Source organism: Pelophylax lessonae, assembly GCF_965119305.1.
Source record: "Pelophylax lessonae genome assembly, chromosome: 8".
In the NCBI taxonomy this organism is placed as follows: domain Eukaryota; kingdom Metazoa; phylum Chordata; class Amphibia; order Anura; family Ranidae; genus Pelophylax; species Pelophylax lessonae.
Genome location: NC_138775.1, coordinates 140,244,533 through 140,267,782, shown reverse-complemented (window position 1 = coordinate 140,267,782; position 23,250 = coordinate 140,244,533). Strand labels below are relative to the sequence as shown.

General features: G+C 43.1%; 1 protein-coding gene across 1 annotated transcript in view; it reads left to right on the top strand.

The window, feature by feature from the left end:
* The window catches only part of LOC309561480 (myomegalin-like), a 429,425-nt gene extending 406,436 nt beyond the window's left edge, over positions 1-22,989 (top strand). The window contains exons 29-30 of the mRNA XM_082265423.1: positions 18,226-18,272; positions 22,751-22,989. Of these exons, the coding sequence (XP_082121549.1) occupies positions 18,226-18,272; positions 22,751-22,756 (53 nt within the window). The 3' untranslated portion in view covers positions 22,757-22,989. The remainder of the gene's footprint in view (positions 1-18,225; positions 18,273-22,750) is intronic.
* The last annotated feature ends 261 nt before the right edge of the window (positions 22,990-23,250 follow it).

The window sequence follows — 23,250 nt, the reverse complement described above, 5'->3', positions numbered from 1 at the left end:
AACAGCAAGAAGGTAAGACCATGACACCAAAACTGACTTAAAGTAGGGGAAGGGTGAGTAGCCAAACAAGTCTGCAAGTATAGAATGTTAATGCGACTTAGTCTTGGGGTCTTGGCTTGTCTCAGAGTACAGGCAGTCTTGGGGTGAGCCCTATAACAAACAGCACAGATCTGCAGGAGGCAGCAATAACTAAAATTGCACATGACTTGATTGAAATTGTTGCAAATCTGTGCTTTACCTAAAAACTGAATTGAGCGCCCTAGCTTATCTAGTTGTGCTGTACGAGCTGGGTCTGGGAGTAAACCTGTGGACGCCCTGGATGTGCCTAGTAGGATGGGGGGTTCTGCATTGGGGCACCAATAGGTAGTGTGTGTGGATTACTGGCAAGTCGCACAAACTGGAGACCTAAGGCCAGCAAAATGCCGACACAATAACTCAGTGTCTACATTGCTCCAGTCTGTAACTACCTGGTGCTGGGCCAGAATAGTGGCAGCCTTGGTGGAAAAGGAGCGATGGTAGTCATAAAAGGCCAACCCCCCCGTATTTCTGACCCAACTCCACTACCGCGTAAAGGTAGAGGTCAAGCTCCTCCCCCCCTATATAGGTTTACGGAGCAGATTACATCCCTGAAAACACTAAATGCAAGGACAAAGTCTGGGATGAAGAGCTTACGGTTTCGCCTGTGGTCCCTGGTCTTAACCACGATGGAGACATCACTGCAAGCATATGAATTGTTGTCGGCTATATATTGTGGGCAGCTATTAAAAGGGAGGCCAAATTGACATCTTTACCATCTAGAATATCTTTCTTTATATTTACTGGTATGAAATGAGCCAGGGTGACAGAGGGAGTACTAGCGCCCTTACCTGAGGCTAATGGCATGGGGGCTGAGACAGTGGGTGTCTTGGGAACTGCTGGTGTCCAGGAAATAGAGGGTGCCACTGGGGTCGGGGTTGGGCGGCTTTCCTTTGCATCTACCTTGGCTCGTAACCTATTGCAAGGAGGTCGCAAAGGATAGTGTGAATTTGTGGGAGGGATGGGATACCCCCGCGTTGCACCTTGGTCATGAGCTTGCGGATGATACAGGATCTCGGAGAGGGCGTGCTACCATATTCTGATCCCCTGGCAGGAGATGGTGGGACGAAGGCAAATTCTTCGATGTATGAAGCCTGTGACATGACCTATGTAACTAAGAACAAATCTATTGTGAATATATACATATATATATATATATATTATATACTGTGTGTATATATATATATATACTGTATATATATATATATATATATATATATATGTATTTTTTTTTATTATTAAAATGAGAACAAGTGTGAGTTATGCGGTGCAACGAGCAGACTCACTATGGTGATATTGGGTTGGTTAGCAAATGAAAAGCCGAGGCCGAGTTACCGGAGGCATACCAGGCAAATTAACAACCTAAACTTAGGCTTAAGTTACCTGAAAACATGTCAGGTAAGAGGTATGAGTATTGCGATAGGTCGTAAACATATGACGTATGTGTTAACGGATGAAGAGACTTGCCACCAAACAAGTCAATGGATGAAAGAACATCTCAATCCGTAGGTACCCGTAAGCATGATGGGTGACAACTGTAGTGGTGTAACGCCATAAGCGACAGGATAAATTATGTATGTACAACAAAATTGACGTGTATGTGATAAGAAGTTTTGAATATATTATAATGTGTGACTATAAAGGTTGAGCAAATACCCACCTGTATTGACTGCACCGAAACTCTGACTTGAAAGTCCTGTGGATATGTAGAAACAAAAACTAAGGTAAATAAGAAACAAAAGAAAACCACCGCACGGTCAATATGTTACCTGGGCCCTAGGTTAACCACCTTAGCCCCGGAAGATTTGGCTGCTCAAAGACCAGGCCCTATTTTGCGATTCGGCAATGCGTAAATTTAACGGACAATTGCGCGGTCGTGCGGCGCTGTACCCAAACAAAATTGATGTCCTTTCTTCCCACATACAAAGCTTTCTTTTGGTGGTATTTGATCACCTGTGCGATTTTTTTTTTTTTTGTGCTATAAACAAAAAAAGAGCGACAATTTTGAAAAAATAACAATATTTTTCCAAATTTTTTATATGAAATTCTCAAAAAAAATTTAAAAATCAAAATTTTTTAACATTTTAGGCCAATTTGTTTTCTGCTACATATTTTTGGTAAAAATAAATCGCAATAAGCGTATTTTGATTGGTTTGCGCAAAAGTTAATGCGTTTACTAACTACGGGAAAGATTTATGTCATTTTTATTGTTTTTTTTTTAACTAGTAATGGCGGCGATCTGCAATTTTTTTTGCGGGACTGCGACATTGTGGCGGACAGATCGGACCCCTGACTGACATTTTTTACACTTTTGGGAGTACCAGTGACATTACTACAGTAATCAGTGCTATACATATGCACTGTTACTGTAAAAATGACACTGGCAGGGAAGGGGTTAACTTTACTGGTGATCAAGGGGTTAAGTGTGTCCCTAGGGGCATAGCCCCTAGCAGGATACACATAGCAGGATCGCATAGCCTCTGTGATTACTTTAGTGAGAATGACAGATGGCTGTGTTTACATCAGAGCCGCCGGTCACACGCACTGACTCCCCAGCCGACGAGCGGGGGCGGGAGCGCGCCTCCGGCAGCACGGGATGGCCCCCTAGATCCTCCACAACTGCGGCGGGCGGTCAGCAAGCGGTTAAGTAAGAAGATCTACCCACAGTGTAAATGTCTAATCAACCAGACAGCATATGTAAAGTATGACCACTATACAGTTTAAGCGAGAGTATTTGTAACTGCCGCTGGATATTTAACAAACAGTACCTTAAATATATTCCAACATGACACGTCACAATTAGGGTTGAGCGGACACCTAGATGTCCGTGTTCGACGGGTTCGGCCGAACTTTAAAAAAAAGTCCGGGTCCGTGTCCCGGACTTTTACCGAACTTTTCCCGGACACCGAACCCCATTGAAGTCAATGGGGACCCGAACTTTAAGGCACTAAAATGGCTCTAAAACACCAAAGGAAAGGGCTAGAGTGCTGCAAATGGCAGCAAAACGTAATTAAGAGCATGGCAAGTGCTCTGCAAACAAATGTGGATAGGGAAATAACTTAAAACAACAAAAAAAAACAGAAAAATAAAACAATGTTCTTCTTCATCTCTGAAGGACGAGGCCCATATGGAGTAGGAGGGAGGTTGAGGTGGTGGTGGATGTGGCGGTGACATAGGCGTGCGCACAGGGTGTGCTGGGTGTGCCTGGGCACACCCTAATCACCTAGGGCACATAGCATTGCCAGTGAGGAGATGGGAAAGATCTCCCTGGGACCTGCTCTGCTCTATTTCTCCTTGCCTACAGGTACATGGCCCCGATACATTACTCTCCCTGCTGGCAAACACATGCATGTGTATTTCAACTTTGGGGTGCACACCTTAATGCAATAGGCTGCGCACACCTATGGGCGGTGTAGGTGGAAGCGGCGGTGGAGGAGGACCAGGGCCGGATTAACAGCATCATGGGCTTGGTGCTGAGGATTTTGAAGGGCCTTAAGGGCCGTGCCTTGCCATGCACCCAGAGGAGGAAGGGTGCAGCCATGCATGCCTAATTCAACATGGGATGCTGTCTCTGAAGCCCATAAACACATCCATGCATCGCCAACTGTCCCTCCTTGTCCGGCCTTCACGCTGTGTGGGGAGGTTCTGAGGGTGCTGCCTGGGGAAGCGAGCATAGAAGCCAGACTTCTGTGTTTACAAGTGACAGAAGAGCGGTAACAGTGAATATGGCCAACCGCTGCAGCTCCAATAGCCCCTACATTAATCTGGCCCTGAGGAGGAGGACGAGGTAGCCAACACTGCTTCTTTTCAAAAATTTTAAATGAGGGTACACCCCAAAAGAGTGAGAAAGAGCAAAAATGGAACAATGGGTGGGTAAGGTCGGTATCCATTGCTATTCTGCATAAGGTACGGAAAAGTCTCGTGGGATCCATGCCTGGTTCATTTTAATGAACGTGAGCTTGTCCACATTGTCTCTGGACAGGCGGCTGCGCTTGTCTGTTATAACGCCCCCAGCCGTGCTAAATACCCGTTCAGATAATACACTGGCTGCAGGGCACGCCAGCACCTCCAAGGCGTAAAGGGCAAGCTCAGGCCATGTGCCCAATTTGGAGACCCAGAAGTTGAAGGGGGCAGACCCGTCATTCACTACATGTAGGCGTGTGCACACATACTGCTCCACCATGTTGGTAAAATGCTGCCTCCTGCTAAGACGTTCCATCTGAGCTGCTGGTGCTGCTGTTTGTTGTGGCGTGCTGACAAAGCTTTTCCACATTTCGGCCATGCTAACCCTGCCTTCTGAGGTGCTGGCGGTGCCCTGGTTGCGTTGGCGACCTCCTCCTCCTCCTCCTCTGCCTTGTGCTTCCACTGTGGCCCCGCTGTCAGATGGGAATGCCAGCAGCATGGCGTCTACCAGCGTGCGCTTGTACTTGCGCATCTTGCGATCGCGCTCCAGTGAGTGAATTAAGGACGGTACGTTGTCCTTGTAACGGGGATCCAGCAGCGTGGCCACCCAGTAATCAGCACAAGTTAGAATGTGGGCAACTCGGCGGTCGTTGTGGAGACACTGCAGCATGTAATCGCTCATGTGTGCCAGGCTGCCCAGAGGCAACGAAAGGCTGTCCTCTGTGGGAGGTGTATCGTCCGTGTCCTCTGTATCCCCCCAGCCACGCACCAGTGATGGCCATGAGCTGGCCTGGGTGCCACTCTGCTGTGAACATGGTTCCATCTCCTCCTCCAGCTCCTCCTCCTCCTCATCCTCCTCATCCTCCAGAACTGTGCCCCTGCTGGACAATTGCGTCCCTGGCGTTTGCGTGTGCAGGAACCCACCCTCGGAGCCCCTTGCGAATGACTGCCCTGAAAGCCTTGGAAATGTTACCTCTTCATCCTCCTCCTCCTCCTCATCCTGTGCCACATCCTCTTCCATCATCGCCCGAATTGTTTTTTCAAGGAGGCATAGAAGTGGGATAGTTAAGCTGAGAACGGCGTCATTGCCACTGGCCATGTTGGTGGAGTACTCAAAACAGCGCAACAAGGCACACAGGTCTCGCATGGAGGCCCAGTTATTGGTGGTGAAGTGGTGCTGTTCCGCAGAGCGACTCACGCGTGCGTGCTGCAGCTGAAACTCCACTATGGCCTGCTGCTGCTCGCACAGTCTTTCCAGCATGTGCAAGGTGGAGTTCCACCTTGTGGGCACGTCACATATGAGGCGGTGAGCGGGAAGGCCGAAGTTACGCTGCAGCGCTGCCAGGCGAGCAGCAGCAGGGTGAGAACGCCGAAAGTGCGCACAAACGGCCCGCACTTTCTGCAGCAGCTCTGACATATCGGGGTAGTTTTTAAGGAACCTCTGCACCACCAAATTCAGCACATGCGCCAGGCAAGGGATGTGCGTCAAACCGGCTAGGCCCAGAGCTGCTATGAGATTTCGCCCGTTATCGCACACCACCAGGCCGGGCTTGAGGCTCGCTGGCAGCAACCACTCATTTGTCTGCTGTTCCATGCTCCTCCACAACTCCTGCGCGGTGTGTGGTTTGTCCCCCAAACAGGCAAGTTGTAAAACTGCCTGCTGTCGTTTACCCCTGGCCGTGCTGAAGTTGGTGGTGAAGGTGTTACGCTGTCCGGATGAGGAGGCGGTAGAGGATGAGGAAGCGGAGTAGGAGGAGTTAGGAACAGGAGGCAAACTGAAGCGCCCTGCAATCCTCGGTGGTGGAAGGACATGCGCCAAATTGCTATCCGCCTCAGGCCCATCCGCCACTGCATTTACCCAGTGTGCCGTTAGGGAGATATAACGCCCCTGACCGTGCTTACTGGTCCACGTATCCGTAGTTAGGTGGACCTTGGCACAGATGGCGTTGCGCAGTGCACACCTGATATTTTCCCCCACTTGGTTGTGCAGGGAAGGGATGGCTTGCCTGGAAAAGTAGTGGCGGCTGGGCACGACGTACTGTGGGACAGCCACCGACATAAGGTTTTTAAAACTGTGCGTCTCCACCAGACGGAATGACAGCATTTCAAAGGCCAATAATTTTGAAATGCTGGCATTCAGGGCCAGGGATCGCGGGTGGGTAGGGGGGTACTTCCTCTTCCTCTCAAGTGTTTGGGAGATGGAAAGCTGAACGCTTCCACGGGACATTGTGGAGATGGTTGTTGGTGACCCAGGTGGTGGTGTTGCTGACAGATCGTCTGTTTGCGGGGTGGCAGGTGCCGGTATCACTACAGATGTGGCTGGAGCGGCCGAGACTGCAGCAGAAGAGGAAGCAGGATGAGCCAGAGACGTTTCTTGGTTTTGAAGGTGTGTACTCCACTGCAGCTCGTGCTTTGCACTTAGATGCCTGATCATGCAGGTTGTGCTCAGGTTGAGAAGGTTTATGCCTCGCTTCAAGCTCTGATTGCACAGGGTGCAAACCACTCGTGTCCTGTCATCAGCACATTTTCTAAAGAACTTCCACGCTAGAGAACTCCTTTGAGCTGACTTTGGTGCGCTCGTTCCCTTGCTGCGTTGGGCAGTAGCGGGCGTAGTGTCTAGGGCACGGCCGCTCCGCTTCTGCACCCTGCTCCCTCTTCTGCTGTGCTGGTGGCTCTGTGCGACCACCGCCTCTTCCTCCAAACTACTCAGGTCACCTGCATGACGTTCATTCCATGTGGGGTCGAGGACCTCATCGTCCTCCACATCATCTTCCACCCAGTCTTCACCCCTGCCCTCCTTGTCGGTCTCCACAATGCTGAACGCCGCAGCAGTTGGCACCTGCGTTTCGTCATCATCGGAGACGTGCTGCGATGATCCTTGCATGTACTCATCTTGAGAAATAAGTGGTTGGGCATCGCTGCACTCAATCTCTTCCACTTCTGGGGCAGGGCTAGGTGGATGGCCCTGGGAAACCCTGCTGACAGAGTCCTCAAAAAGAATAAGAGACTGCTGTATGGCTTGGGGCTCAGACTGCTGGCCTGATTTGCAAGGGGGTGAGGTGAAAGACGGAAGACGGTTGGACATTGGCTGCAGGTGCCAACTCTGACCTTTCTGCAGTAGACTGGGTGGGAGACAATGTGAAGGAACTGGAGGCACTGTCAGCAGCAAACCAATCTACTATCGCCTCAACTTGTTCTGGCCTCATCACTTCTAGGGGCGTTTGATGCCCTACCAAATACTGATGCAGGTTCTGTCGCCTACTCACACTTGAGGAAGGTGTTTCACTTGTGCGTGTAGCTGGCACAGATCGACCACGTCCTCTCCTTGCAACAGGAGCTCTACCAGCAGCACCACGACCCAGGCCACGGCCCTTATTTGACGGTCTCCTCATATTTCTGTAATTTAAGATCTTGCCCTAGAAAGGTTTTTATTGAATAGCGGAATAGGAAATATGATCCAAAAAAGTGTATGTATCTCGCACGTACAAAACCACACTAGGCCCCAATTACTATTGTTTCTACCCCTAAAAGGATGGATGAGGAGTAGGAGGAGTATGGAACAGACAGCACCCTCAAATCTTCAGAAGTATGAGATGAACCCCAAAAACTTGGAAAGGTGGATCTCACACGTACCGACACAGACTATCCCGCAATTCAATTGATCCTCAAAGGTTTTTATTGAATAGCGGAATAGGAAATATGATCAAAAAAAGTGTATGTATCTCGCACGTACACAACCACACTAGGCCCCAATTACTATTGTTTGTACCCCTAAAAGGATGGTTGAGCAGTAGGAGCAGGAGTATGGAACAGGCAGCACCCTCAAATCTTCAGAAGTATGAGATGAACCCCAACAACTTGGAAAGGTGGATCTCACACGTACCGACACAGACTATCTCGCAATTGAATTGATCCCCAAAGGTTTTAATTGAATAGCGGAATAGAAAATATGATCAAAAAGAAAGTGTATGTATCTCGCACGTACACCACCACACTAGGCCCCAACTACTATTGTTTGTACCCCTAAAAGGATGGTTGAGCAGTAGGAGGAGGAGTATGGAACAGGCAGCACCCTCAAATCTTCAGAAGTATGAGATGAACCCCAACAACTTGGAAAGGTGGATCTCTCTCACACGTACCAACACAGACTATCCCCCAATTTAACTGATCCCCAAAGGTTTTTGATTAAATAGCGGAATAGAAAATATGATCCAAAAAAAGTGTATGTATATCACACGTACACAACCACACTGGGCCCCAATTACTATTGTTTGTACCCCTAAAAGGCTAGATGAGGAGTAGGGGGAGTATGGAACAGGCAGCACCCTCAAACCTTCAGAAGTATGAGATGAACCCCAACAACTTGGAAAGGTGGATCTCTCTCACACGTACCAACACAGACTATCCCCCAATTTAACTGATCCCCAAAGGTTTTTGATTAAATAGCGGAATAGAAAATATGATCCAAAAAAAGTGTATGTATATCACACGTACACAACCACACTAGGCCCCAATTACTATTGTTTGTACCCCTAAAAGGCTAGGAGTAGGGGGAGTATGGAACAGGCAGCACCCTCAAACCTTCAGAAGTATGAGATGAACCCCAACAACTTGGAAAGGTGGATCTCTCTCACACGTACCAACACAGACTATCCCCCAATTTAACTGATCCCCAAAGGTTTTTGATTAAATAGCGGAATAGAAAATATGATCCAAAAAAAGTGTATGTATATCACACGTACACAACCACACTAGGCCCCAATTACTATTGTTTGTACCCCTAAAAGGCTAGGAGTAGGGGGAGTATGGAACAGGCAGCACCCTCAGACCTTCAGAAGTATGAGATGAACCCCAACAACTTGGAAAGGTGGATCTCTCTCACACGTACCAACACAGACTATCCCCCAATTTAACTGATCCCCAAAGGTTTTTGATTAAATAGCGGAATAGAAAATATGATCCAAAAAAAGTGTATGTATATCACACGTACACAACCACACTAGGCCCCAATTACTATTGTTTGTACCCCTAAAAGGCTAGGAGTAGGGGGAGTATGGAACAGGCAGCACCCTCAAACCTTCAGAAGTATGAGATGAACCCCAACAACTTGGAAAGGTGGATCTCTCTCACACGTACCAACACAGACTATCCCCCAATTTAACTGATCCCCAAAGGTTTTTGATTAAATAGCGGAATAGAAAATATGATCCAAAAAAAGTGTATGTATATCACACGTACACAACCACACTGGGCCCCAATTACTATTGTTTGTACCCCTAAAAGGCTAGATGAGGAGTAGGGGGAGTATGGAACAGGCAGCACCCTCAAACCTTCAGAAGTATGAGATGAACCCCAACAACTTGGAAAGGTGGATCTCTCTCACACGTACCAACACAGACTATCCCCCAATTTAACTGATCCCCAAAGGTTTTTGATTAAATAGCGGAATAGAAAATATGATCCAAAAAAAGTGTATGTATATCACACGTACACAACCACACTAGGCCCCAATTACTATTGTTTGTACCCCTAAAAGGCTAGGAGTAGGGGGAGTATGGAACAGGCAGCACCCTCAAACCTTCAGAAGTATGAGATGAACCCCAACAACTTGGAAAGGTGGATCTCTCTCACACGTACCAACACAGACTATCCCCCAATTTAACTGATCCCCAAAGGTTTTTGATTAAATAGCGGAATAGAAAATATGATCCAAAAAAAGTGTATGTATATCACACGTACACAACCACACTAGGCCCCAATTACTATTGTTTGTACCCCTAAAAGGCTAGGAGTAGGGGGAGTATGGAACAGGCAGCACCCTCAAACCTTCAGAAGTATGAGATGAACCCCAACAACTTGGAAAGGTGGATCTCTCTCACACGTACCAACACAGACTATCCCCCAATTTAACTGATCCCCAAAGGTTTTTGATTAAATAGCGGAATAGAAAATATGATCCAAAAAAAGTGTATGTATATCACACGTACACAACCACACTAGGCCCCAATTACTATTGTTTGTACCCCTAAAAGGCTAGGAGTAGGGGGAGTATGGAACAGGCAGCACCCTCAAACCTTCAGAAGTATGAGATGAACCCCAACAACTTGGAAAGGTGGATCTCTCTCACACGTACCAACACAGACTATCCCCCAATTTAACTGATCCCCAAAGGTTTTTGATTAAATAGCGGAATAGAAAATATGATCCAAAAAAAGTGTATGTATATCACACGTACACAACCACACTGGGCCCCAATTACTATTGTTTGTACCCCTAAAAGGCTAGATGAGGAGTAGGGGGAGTATGGAACAGGCAGCACCCTCAAACCTTCAGAAGTATGAGATGAACCCCAACAACTTGGAAAGGTGGATCTCTCTCACACGTACCAACACAGACTATCCCCCAATTTAACTGATCCCCAAAGGTTTTTGATTAAATAGCGGAATAGAAAATATGATCCAAAAAAAGTGTATGTATATCACACGTACACAACCACACTAGGCCCCAATTACTATTGTTTGTACCCCTAAAAGGCTAGGAGTAGGGGGAGTATGGAACAGGCAGCACCCTCAAACCTTCAGAAGTATGAGATGAACCCCAACAACTTGGAAAGGTGGATCTCTCTCACACGTACCAACACAGACTATCCCCCAATTTAACTGATCCCCAAAGGTTTTTGATTAAATAGCGGAATAGAAAATATGATCCAAAAAAAGTGTATGTATATCACACGTACACAACCACACTAGGCCCCAATTACTATTGTTTGTACCCCTAAAAGGCTAGATGAGGAGTAGGGGGGGTATGGAACAGGCAGCACCCTCAAACCTTCAGAAGTATGAGATGAACCCCAACAACTTGGAAAGGTGGATCTCTCTCACACGTACCAACACAGACTATCCCCCAATTTAACTGATCCCCAAAGGTTTTTGATTAAATAGCGGAATAGAAAATATGATCCAAAAAAAGTGTATGTATATCACACGTACACAACCACACTAGGCCCCAATTACTATTGTTTGTACCCCTAAAAGGCTAGATGAGGAGTAGGGGGGGTATGGAACAGGCAGCACCCTCAAACCTTCAGAAGTATGAGATGAACCCCAACAACTTGGAAAGGTGGATCTCTCTCACACGTACCAACACAGACTATCCCCCAATTTAACTGATCCCCAAAGGTTTTTGATTAAATAGCGGAATAGAAAATATGATCCAAAAAAAGTGTATGTATATCACACGTACACAACCACACTAGGCCCCAATTACTATTGTTTGTACCCCTAAAAGGCTAGGAGTAGGGGGAGTATGGAACAGGCAGCACCCTCAAACCTTCAGAAGTATGAGATGAACCCCAACAACTTGGAAAGGTGGATCTCTCTCACACGTACCAACACAGACTATCCCCCAATTTAACTGATCCCCAAAGGTTTTTGATTAAATAGCGGAATAGAAAATATGATCCAAAAAAAGTGTATGTATATCACACGTACACAACCACACTAGGCCCCAATTACTATTGTTTGTACCCCTAAAAGGCTAGGAGTAGGGGGAGTATGGAACAGGCAGCACCCTCAAACCTTCAGAAGTATGAGATGAACCCCAACAACTTGGAAAGGTGGATCTCTCTCACACGTACCAACACAGACTATCCCCCAATTTAACTGATCCCCAAAGGTTTTTGATTAAATAGCGGAATAGAAAATATGATCCAAAAAAAGTGTATGTATATCACACGTACACAACCACACTAGGCCCCAATTACTATTGTTTGTACCCCTAAAAGGCTAGATGAGGAGTAGGGGGAGTATGGAACAGGCAGCACCCTCAAATCTTCAGAAGTATGAGATTGTGTTCACTGTACCCCACAAAGATTGAGTTCACTGCACCCCACAATGATTGTGTTCACTGCACCCCACAAAGATTGTGTTCACTGCACCTCACAAAGATTGTGTTCACTGTACCCCCCAAAGATTGTGTTCACTGCACCCCACAAAGATTCTGTTCACTGTACCCCACAAAGATTGTGTTCACTGCACCCTAAAAGGATGTTGTTCACTGCACCCCACAAAGATTGTGTTCACTGCACCCTAAAAGGATGTTGTTCACTGCACCCCAAAAAGATTGTGTTCACTGTACCCCCCCCAAAGATTGTGTTCACTGCACCCCACAAAGATTGTGTTCACTGCACCCCAAAAAGATTGTGTTCACTGTACCCCCCAAAGATTGTGTTCACTGCACCCCAAAAAGATTGTGTTCACTGTACCCCCCAAAGATTGTGTTCACTGCACCCCACAAAGATTCTGTTCACTGTACCCCACAAAGATTGTGTTCACTGCACCCCAAAAAGATTGTGTTCACTGTACCCCCCCAAAGATTGTGTTCACTGCACCCCACAAAGATTCTGTTCACTGCACCCCACAAAGGATTTTGTTCACTGCACCCCAAAAAGATTGTGTTCACTGCACCCCAAAAAGGATTTTGATCACTGCACCCCAAAAAGGATGTTGTTCACTGCACCCCAAAAATGATTTTGTTCACTCCACCCCAAAAAGATTGTGTTCACTGCACCCCACAAAGATTGTGTTCACTGCACCCCAAAAAGATTGTGTTCACTGTACCCCCCAAAGATTGTGTTCACTGCACCCCACAAAGATTCTGTTCACTGTACCCCACAAAGATTGTGTTCACTGCACCCCAAAAAGATTGTGTTCACTGCACCCCAAAAAGGATGTTGTTCACTGCACCCCAAAAAGGATGTTGTTCACTGCACCCCAAAAAGATTGTGTTCACTGCACCCCACAAAGATTGTGTTCACTGCACCCCAAAAAGATTGTGTTCACTGCACCCCAAAAATGATTTTGTTCACTGCACCCCAAAAAGGATTTTGTTCACTGCACCCCAAAAAGGATGTTGTTCACTCCACCCCAAAAAGATTGTGTTCACTGCACCCCAAAAAGATTGTGTTCACTGCACCCCACAAAGGATTTTGTTCACTGCACCCCAAAAAGATTGTGTTCACTGCACCCCAAAAAGGATGTTGTTCACTGCACCCCAAAAAGGATTTTGTTCACTGCACCCCAAAAAGATTGTGTTCACTGCACCCCACAAAGGATTTTGTTCACTGCACCCCACAAAGATTGTGTTCACTGCACACCAAAAAGGATTGTGTTCACTGCACCCCAAAAAGATTTTGTTCACTGCACCCCAAAAAGATTGTGTTCACTGCAGCCCAAAAAGATTGTGTTCACTGCAGCCCAAAAAGATTGTGTTCACTGCAGCCCAAAAAGATTGTGTTCACTGCAGCCCAAAAAGATTGTGTTCACTGCAGCTCACACACAGAAAAATGGATGTGGATCACTGACACCTGCCTATCTCCAATCCCACACCACACAGCAATATCGATTGTAGTTTGTAGAACACAGTTTCCCTAAAATTCAGCAGACTCTGTCCCTAACAGGATTGAGAAGAGATCGTAGATCAGGATTGAGTGCAGATTCACCCCACCCCCCACACAGCAATATCGATTGTAGTTTGTAGAAGACACTGACCCTATAATTCAGCAGACTCTATCCCTAAAATGCCTACAACTCGCCCTGCCTAAACACTCCGACCTGTCCCTCAATTCTATCCGGACACAAATGGTTTTTTCCTGCCTATCTTTCCCTAATCAGCAGCCAGCACATTGATGTGTGCTCTGTCCCTTAGCTAAGCAGCAGAATGACGCTGCTGCGGCGGTTGCCTCGAACTTATAAAGACTTGGTCACATGCTTCAGACGGCCAATCACAGCTACTAAGACATTTGCAGGCATGGCTGGGATGGCTTAAGGCACACCAGTTAAACGATTGTTGATTGGCTGTTGAAAGCCCGCCATGAAAAGAGCGCCAAAGCATGCAAAACCCGGAAATAAAACGACCGAACACGGATTTTTACCCGAACATACAGTAAAGTGTCCGTGTCCGTGTTCGGGTAAAAAAAATCCAATTATTCGGTACGAACACGAATAATACAGTCCGTGTTCGCTCAACACTAGTCACAATGTGTAAATCGTATGTACTAAGGAACATAACAAATGGAACTGATAGCGTGGTGGCTATGGGTATAACCAGAAAGTAAGAGATAAGTGAGATGCAGATGCGTAAATATGATGTATGAATATTGTAAGTAACGATAAATGAAATCGTACGAAATATTGATGTATTCATAATTTGATAAGCGCTTATTAAAGAGTTCAGGGAGGTTGAAGCTAGAAAGTAAAGGAAGTAACTTTGATTTTGTTAGGATTAACAATACTGTGTAGAACATTCGAATCGTATGAATGGATATTATGAAAAGGCAGGTGAGAAGAAATCCTTTTGCAAAAAGCCCAATATTTTGGTAACATACCAATGCTCTAACGAAACCAGTGAAATGCAAGCGTACAAGGAATGAAGCAATCCGATTGTAGTAACCTGCACAAAATTGTGGCAAACAAGTGCCTAATTCGGGGAAAATTCACATTTTCGGTAGAAGAGTCGTGCGAACTAACACGGTGTGGGAAACCTCATCGCAGTGTCGGCGACCTAACGTCCGGAACCCGGAAGCGGAACCAGCAACGTGAAAGGTAATGTTGACAAGATGAGAGGGTTAAGTGCAGGTATTTATGGAGCGAGACTCCTCCTACAATTTCAGACTGACCTGCTGTCAGACTTCATATTTATCCAAATTTGCTACTAAATTAATGACCTATTTGTCCTGAAAAAAAGCTATGTATATTACTTTAGAATAGACTACAAAACCCAAAAGATATAATGTGCGGTACTGAAACCTCTCCAAAGTGGAGTCCTACTACTTCAGAGCCACACAAAATGCAATACGGTGCAGAAAAACTGACATGACAACTTTCAGCCATTGACAAGCAGAATGTACTTCCTTATTTCAGGGAACTGTTATGTTCCCACCAAAGTAACTGAGGGTTAATTACAGTATATGGTATCTTTGTGCATGGGAGAGTTAGCAGAACATATTGCTGGATGCTGGACTGGTGAGATTAGTTTAGTTATGAATCGAAATTCGGAAAAAAATTGCATGATTACGAATCTGAAGCTCTGAATCGCAATAGTAACAAATTTCAACTAATTTGACATTTTTTTTATTGATAATAACAAATTCATTCGTATTCATTTGTTTCATTTGGATGACTTGATGCAATAATTTGGGCCTTTTGTTAATGTTTGAAGCATGTGAAATAATGTAACATAACGAATTATCTGAATTGATTTGGAACCATTTTCTAGTAAGCATAGTGTGAATATTCTAACAAGATTCTTTTTTGTAATTATTATTTGTTTAGAAAAAAGTCAGTTGGGAATGGGGAAATTAATTTAACCTAAAAACATAATTAATTAAATCAGAACCCCCGAAAATACAAATCGATTCAGAACAATCAATAATTATTATTATTATAATTATATTTCCAAAAACAAATATTTTTAACATAACGATTATGACAAAATTAAATTATTTACTTAATGAATGAAACCAAAATGAAACAAATTTTTCCATCGGGCACATCTCTACTGGATGCAGTTTTTACCTTGCCATCACTGAGTTTGCAAAACCCACCACTGAATTCATACTTTTATTGGAAATGTTGTACTTAAATGTTTTCCTTATTTTGCTGGCAAGTGCATTTAGAAAAATTGGGGTTCAAAGCCCAAGTTAAACCTCTTTCTAAAAACCTTGAGGGGTCTACCTAGAGTCCACTAGGGTAGTTTCTGGGGTTCTCACACTTCTTAGCCACTGTAAATGAGGTTCGATGCCATAAAACCGACATGCCAGTTTTCAGCCATTGAGAACTAGGATCATTTGTTTCTAGGCCTTGCCATGTTCCCACCAAGTGATTAAATTTAAGACATATTTATGTGGTATTCTCATATACAAGAGTAGTAGTATAAAGTATTTTATAGCGCCATTACTTATTATTTACATACGAAACTGAAAAAATATATAGAAACATCAATTGTATATACTTATTAATACTGTTTATTATATTTATTATTATTTTCATAAAACTTAATGTCCAGTCAAAAACTAACTAACGCTAAACCTGCTCTTTGCCACATTCTAAGACTATTCTATCTAACCCTGTAAAGCCAAAATCACTGTACTTACCTTTTCTACACCCAATCCGGTCCGGTCTCCAGCTACGGAAGGTCTTTGCAGGAGAGGACCGACAACGGCTGTGAAATGAATGGGAATTGACGTCACCCATAGACCTACTATGGGGCTTCCATTGTCGAATGCCTCTCCTGCACACGCCTCCACGCTGAAGCCTGACAGATCAGCGTGGGACCGGATCGGGTGCAGAAAAGGTAGGAGCAGTGATTTTTGCTTAACAGGGTTAGATAGAATAGTCTTAGAATGTGACAAAGAGCAGATTTAGCGTTAGTTTTTGACTGGACTTATCCTATAATTAGAGATGTTCAGAACATTCATATTCTAACACTTCAGACTTTATATACACTGCTCCTAGGCCACATTTTTCCTCATAACTTGGAAAAAACAGGGAACTTTGTTTGATTGTAGGCCTTGTCTTTTATATTTTTAAGTGAAAAAGTAGAACAGAAAACAGTTTTTTTTTTTCATAATTTTCACATTTTTTTTCTCTTATTTCTTAAAAAAAGAAAAGAAAAAAGTATATAATGTAAAGCATGGTTTCAAAAGAAGCCATTATCTGGTTCCCAAAGGTGTTTATAAAGGTTAAAGGTAATGGGACTCAAGCAGTAAAAGGGAAGGGAGGGGTGCCAAAATTCTCACTAACTATTGATGAAAAGAGTATTCTTCCCACTGGCTACTACTGTATTTTATTTTCTGAGCAATAATATCTACTTTTTTTTGTTATTTTTCCACAAAATAATGTTGATGTATAGAGCAGTCCTGGGATTTTAAATGCGCTATGTATGTCACATTCCTTAATCTTTCATTGATTCTTAAAGCTAAATTTACTGTTAATGTCAATGCATCCTGAGCTGTAGTATATAGTAATTTTTAGCATGGGTTCCCTGAGACCTGAAAGTTATTCCAAGCATTCCTCCACATCAAAATGGTTGACAAAGGCTGCTTTAGAGAGAGATAGATTGAGAAAGAAATATACTCTGACCCCTGTACAAAGCATCAGAAGGACCTCTTCTGGAATATAATTTTTGCCTTCCAGTGTGGGTCTAGGGTTCTGTATATGCAGGATTCCAATTAATTGTTTTAATTTACTGGTTGAATGTTGATCTTGGTAATTGTTTAGGACTATCTAATGACAATTGACCAAATAAGAGAGAGATAAGTTCAGGTCATCTGAACCATTTTCAACCTTGATAGATTTTGAAGCTTGTTGGAAAATATCTGCTCAACCACAGCAGTATGCGGTGTGAGGACTTATTGATGTCTTGCTGCCTATTGTTTATGTGCAATTCCTGCCAGCCTAAGCCCAGGCCAGCCATACATGTCTGAACAATTACATTTTATAGACTTTAGGATTGTAAAGTAATGAATACTCTCATTCATCAGAAGTAATATGCATTCCAACAGAGGTATTAGAACACAGAGTGAATATCAATCTCTTGTGTGGAAACCAAGGATGTTAGTAGCAACAGGTCCTGGAACACTCACTGGAGCATCTAGCTTCTGTTTAAACTATACATTATACAAAGTAAATTTTCTAAAATATGAAACCCATGAAGAAATTACTCCCAACCTGATCAGACAGCATTGAATGTCTGACTCTCAAATTCTTTTGTAGGCATTTTTGAAGTGTCCCTTACCCACTTCCTCCCCTTCCTTTTCTCTACCTCTATCTCCCCTTCTTTTTTCCTTTTTTCTTCACATATGCACAGGTATATTTTGCTATACAAACATTTTGTTGCTGATCTGTAGTATATTGACTACTCCATTATATGGCTATTCAGTTTATATTGGTTGATGTACACATTTTGATTTTTACAACCGGCCTTCAATCATTTTAGATTGCACTCTCTGAGAAATGGCCCATTCAACTATGTAATGTTTAGTTCATATTATATGTATGAATGCTGGTTTATTATTGCTTTCAGTTTACATTTTACTTGTATTGCAAAACCTTTCAATAAATATAATTGAACAAGAAAATACATATTATATTGTGCTGGAATGGTGAATGGTGAAGATACCAGAAATGCTTAAATTTATAATGGCATGGTCTTGAAGGGGTTAACCTTTTATGTACTGTTATTTTACAGTTACAAATACCTGTGGAATTCTGAAGAAAGCAAGAGCTAACCTGAAGGTAAGGGTGTCATACCTCTTATTTTCAAATTTTAGGTTAAAAGAGAAGTGTGGGATTACAAAAAAATAAACCTGCATAATCACCTTTGTAGATGCAACATAGGTCCGATACTACAGCTGTTACCCACCGGCTCTGATATTTAGAATTGAGCAATCAAATGACCACTGATCGCGCAGTTCACAGTCTTCACTGAGAGTACAAAGCGGTGTGGGGGGGGGGGGGGGGGCTGCTGGCTTAGGCTATCTGAAAAACTGGGCCAGCTGCCTGTCAGAGGTCTATTAGGATCCCTGCAGAGCCTGTGATGTCAGCCAACAGCAGAATTGCAAAACTAAGTGCACTCCAGTTTTCTAAAAGAGAGGTATGGCCAGTAGAGCTTAGGCCATACTTTTCCTTAAACTAAAGCTGTGACAAAGTCTGCCTAATGTATAATACATACAATGTTGCAGGAGATGGTTAGATGTTATGTGGCCACTGTGTCTAGACTGGTCATACAAGAAAATGTTGACTTATACAGCTAGCAATAGACATTACAGTAGAGCGTGGAAGGGCATGCAGACATGATGTAAACATCCGGAGCATGCATGTTTATGCTAATACAGTAGATGCAAGAAAGCCCCAAAATACCTCCAAATCCAACTTGTTTCAAGTGAAAACTATGACCTCAACATGCCTAATTACCTTAGATTGCTTTTTTTTTTGCAGACCAGACACTGGGCATACGGTTGGCACTGTAAATAAAATGAGTGGCCACGCTTACTTTGGAAAAAATAGGAAATATATGGATGAGGCATATGTAGTGGGAACAAAATTAAAGATGTGAAGGCATTACATCTTAGTTAGTCATAGGGATCATCACCATATCCAGTTAAAAATTGGCCAAATTAATCATCTGATGTGCATGGCCATCCTTAAACTGACAGCTTTCACTGTGGGAAATTTGGTAAATAATTAGAAACCAGGGGATCCAGTTGTTACATAAAGTTCTAAAAACATTTGTATATTTAGGTTACATTAGAGAATACCTGTCTACTTGGGGCAAAGTAAAAGGTTTACTCAAAGGGCTATCTAGTCTAATGCATTAACAAATTAATGCTACTATCCATTCTGTAAAGGCAGCCTAATAAATTGAAAAAAAAAAAACCGTCAATGCGGCAAAACAAACCTAAAAGCAGTCCTGCACCATTTTTTTTCTGCTTCGCAGCGTGTCACAATGACAGTAGGTTACTTTGCATTATGGTGCATTGCAATGTGGGTACACTGGAGTTGACTGGCTCAAGCAAGCCATACATTGATTGAAATTCAGCTGGTTCAGCAGAGACCAGACAAATTGCAATCCATACAGTGCCTTTGCGAAAGTAATCGGCCCCCTTGAACTTTGCGACCTTTTGCCACATTTCAGGCTTCAAACATAAAGATATAAAACTGTAATTTTTTGTGAAGAATCAACAAGTGGGACACAATCATGAAGTGGAACGAAATTTTTGGGATATTTCAAACTTTGTTAACAAATAAACTGAAAAATTGGGGCGTGCAAAATTATTCAGCCCCTTTACTTTCAGTGCAGCAAACTCTCTCTAGAAGTTCAGTGAGGGTCTCTGAATGATCCAATGTTAACCTAAATGACTAATGATGATAAAAAGAATTCACCTGTGTGTAATCAATTCTCTGTATAAATGCACCTGCACTGTGATAGTCTCAGAGGTCCGTTTAAAGGGCAGAGAGCATCATGAAGAACAGGGAACACACCAGGCAGGTCCGAGATACTGTTGTGGAGAAGTGTAAAGCCGGATTTGGATACAAAAAGATTTCCCAAGCTTTAAACATCCCAAGGAGCACTGTGCAAGCGATAATATTGAAATGGAAGGAGTATCAGACCACTGCAAATCTATGAAGACCTGGCCGTCCCTCTAAACATTCAGCTCATACAAGGAGAAGACTGTTCAGAGATGCAGCCAAGAGGCCCATGATCACTCTGGATGAACTGCAGAGATCTACAGCTGAGGTGGGAGACTCTGTCCATAGGACAACAATCAGTCGTATATTGCACAAATCTGGCCTTTACGGAAGAGTGGCAAGAAGAAGGCTATTTCTTAAAGATATCTTAAAGATATCCATAAAAAGCGTTGTTTAAATTTTGCCACAAGCCACCTGGGAGACACACCAAACATGTGGAAGAAGGTGCTCTGGTCAGATGAAACCAAAATTGAACACTGAACACACCATCCCCACTGTCAAACATGGTGGTGGCAGCATCATGGTTTGGGCTTGCTTTTCTTCAGCAGGGACAGGGAAGATGGTTAAAATTGATGGGAAGATGGATGGAGCCAAATACAGGACCATTCTGGAAGAAAACCTGATGGAGTCTGCAAAAGACCTGAGACTGGGACGGAGATTTGTCTTCCAACAAGACAATGATCCAAAACATAAAGCAAAATCTACAATGGAATGGTTCACAAATAAACATATCCAGGTGTTAGAATGGCCAAGTCAAAAACCAGACCTGAATCCAATCGAGAATCTGTGGAAAGAACTGAAAACTGCTATTCACAAACGCTCTCCATCCAACCTTACTGAGCTTGAGCTGTTTTGCAAGGAGGAATGGGCAACAATTTCAGTCTCTCGATGTCAAAACTGATAGAGACATACCCCAAGCCAGTGGTCCTCAACCCTGGTCCTCAGGGCCCACTAACAGGCCAGGTTTGCAAGATAACTGAAATACATCCCAGGTGATATAATTTGCTGCTCAGTGATTGCAGTATTCTAGACTGCATCTCTCCAAGGTAATACCTAAAATCTGGCCTGTTAGTGGGCCCTGAGGACCGGAGTTGAGGACCAATGCCCCAAGCGACTTAGAGCTGTAATCGCAGCAAAAGGTGGCGCTACAAAGTATTAACTTAAGGGGGCTGAATAATTTTGCACGCCCAATTTTTCAGTTTTTTATTTGCAAGGCACTGTATATCAGCTCTTTGCTTGTACAGAAGTTGATTTACTGATATATGTCTGTATAAACACCCTGTTGGGTTTTCTTTGCTAATTGAGTGTGTAGATGGGGGGGGGGGTAATTTAGGTATTTTTTTTTTTTTTTTCATTTTTCAACCCGCTGGTTGAATGAAAAAAAATACTTTTTTTATGGGCTGCTTTAGTGCATTGGGTTGCCATTCAAAATTACAACCACAACACCAAGGTCCAGATAGGTTTAAGTGGACCCTAATGGCTTCACATTCTTAACTTGAACGTGCAGTGGGGAAAATAAATATTTGATCCCCAGCAGATTTTGTAAGTTTGCCCACTTATAAAGAAATGAAGGGTCTATAATTTTTATTATAGGTATATTTTAAATGATAAAGACAGAATATTAACCAAAAATTCAGAAAAAACACATGATACAAATATTATAAATTGAGTTGCAGTTCAGGGAGTAAAATAAGTATTTGATCCCCAAGCAAAACATGACTTAGTACTGAAGAAAGCCATGTTGGCAAGCACAGAGGTAAGACGTTTCTTGTAGTTAGTAACCAGGATTGCACACATCTCATGAGTGATTTTGGTCCACTATCTTTTACAGTTTTTCTCTAAATCCTTAAGGTTTCTTGGCTGTCACTTGGCAACTTGACGTTTCAGCTCCCTCTATAGATTTTCTATAGGATTAAGATCTGGAGACTGCCTAGACCACTCCATGACCTTAATGTGCTTCTTCTTGAGCCACTCCTTTGTTGCCTTGGCGGTATGTTTTGGGTCATTGTCATGCTGGAAGTCCCATCCGTGACCCATCTTCAGTGTTCTGGCTGAGGGAAGAAGGTTCTCATCCAAGATTTTTCAATACATGGCCCTATCCATTGGTCCCTCAATGCGGCAAAGTCTGTCTTTATTTTAGCAGAGAAACAGCCCCAAAGGATAATGTTTACACCTCCGTGCTTGACTGTAGGGATGGTTAAGGTCTCCAGTCCTTAATCCTATAGAAAATGTATGGAGGCAGCTGAAACTTCGACTTGCCAAGAGAAAGCCAAGAAATCTTAAGGATTTAGAGAAGATCTGCAAAGAACAGTGGACCAAAATTCCTCCTGAGATGAGTGCAAACCTGGTCACCATCTACGTTATAATTTAAAATTCACCTATGATAAAAGTTATAGACCCTTCATTTCTTTGTAAATGGGCAATCTTACAAAATCTGCAGGGGATCAAATAATTATTTTCCCCACTGTATACTTATAATTTAAAGCTGGCTTCCCAACTCTGTTGAAAATTAAAATAAAAAAATGCAAGAAACAAAGCAAATCCTTCTATAGTGTGTACTTGCCTCAATCCAAAGTACTGAACGTGATTTCTCTTTGCTACCTACCTGCTCTACAATCAGTCATGAGTCATTTTTGACAAATAAGGCCAACTCAGTCGTAGGTAAACTGAAAGATGTAAAGATTGCAAAGCTTGTCACTAACTGCTTGAAATGGTAATGATTTTATTCTTTTTCTTATTTTCAGCCATAAGTCAGATACAGCATTATTCTACTTCAATAAAACTATAACATCCTTCTAAAAACGAAAATGCCCAAAACAAATGAAGAATATGGGAAAATGTAAAATTACGAACAGAAGCAAAAGATTGATGTGCAGTGTTCTGTATATAAATAGAATTAGAATTTAAATATTATATAAAGAAATAAATAACAAATATTTGATGGATTTGGTGTAATGTATCTAGTCTTCATATTAATAACATTTTACCAAGTATTATCTCATATGCTTATCCTGTCTAATAGATGTTTTTTTGCATATATCTTTTAATAAAAAAAGACACAAACCTGTAGGAAACTGTTTCTGTGTAATTTCCTATTGCTTGCATCTCAACTATACTCATGTGACTGCAAGTCTTGGTTACCGAATCTGTAGGTGATGGGAAACTTAATATTTTTAGTTGTCACCAGAACAAGGATACATGGAGAATCTTCTAGTGTGAACAATTTTTTCAATAACAACTATAC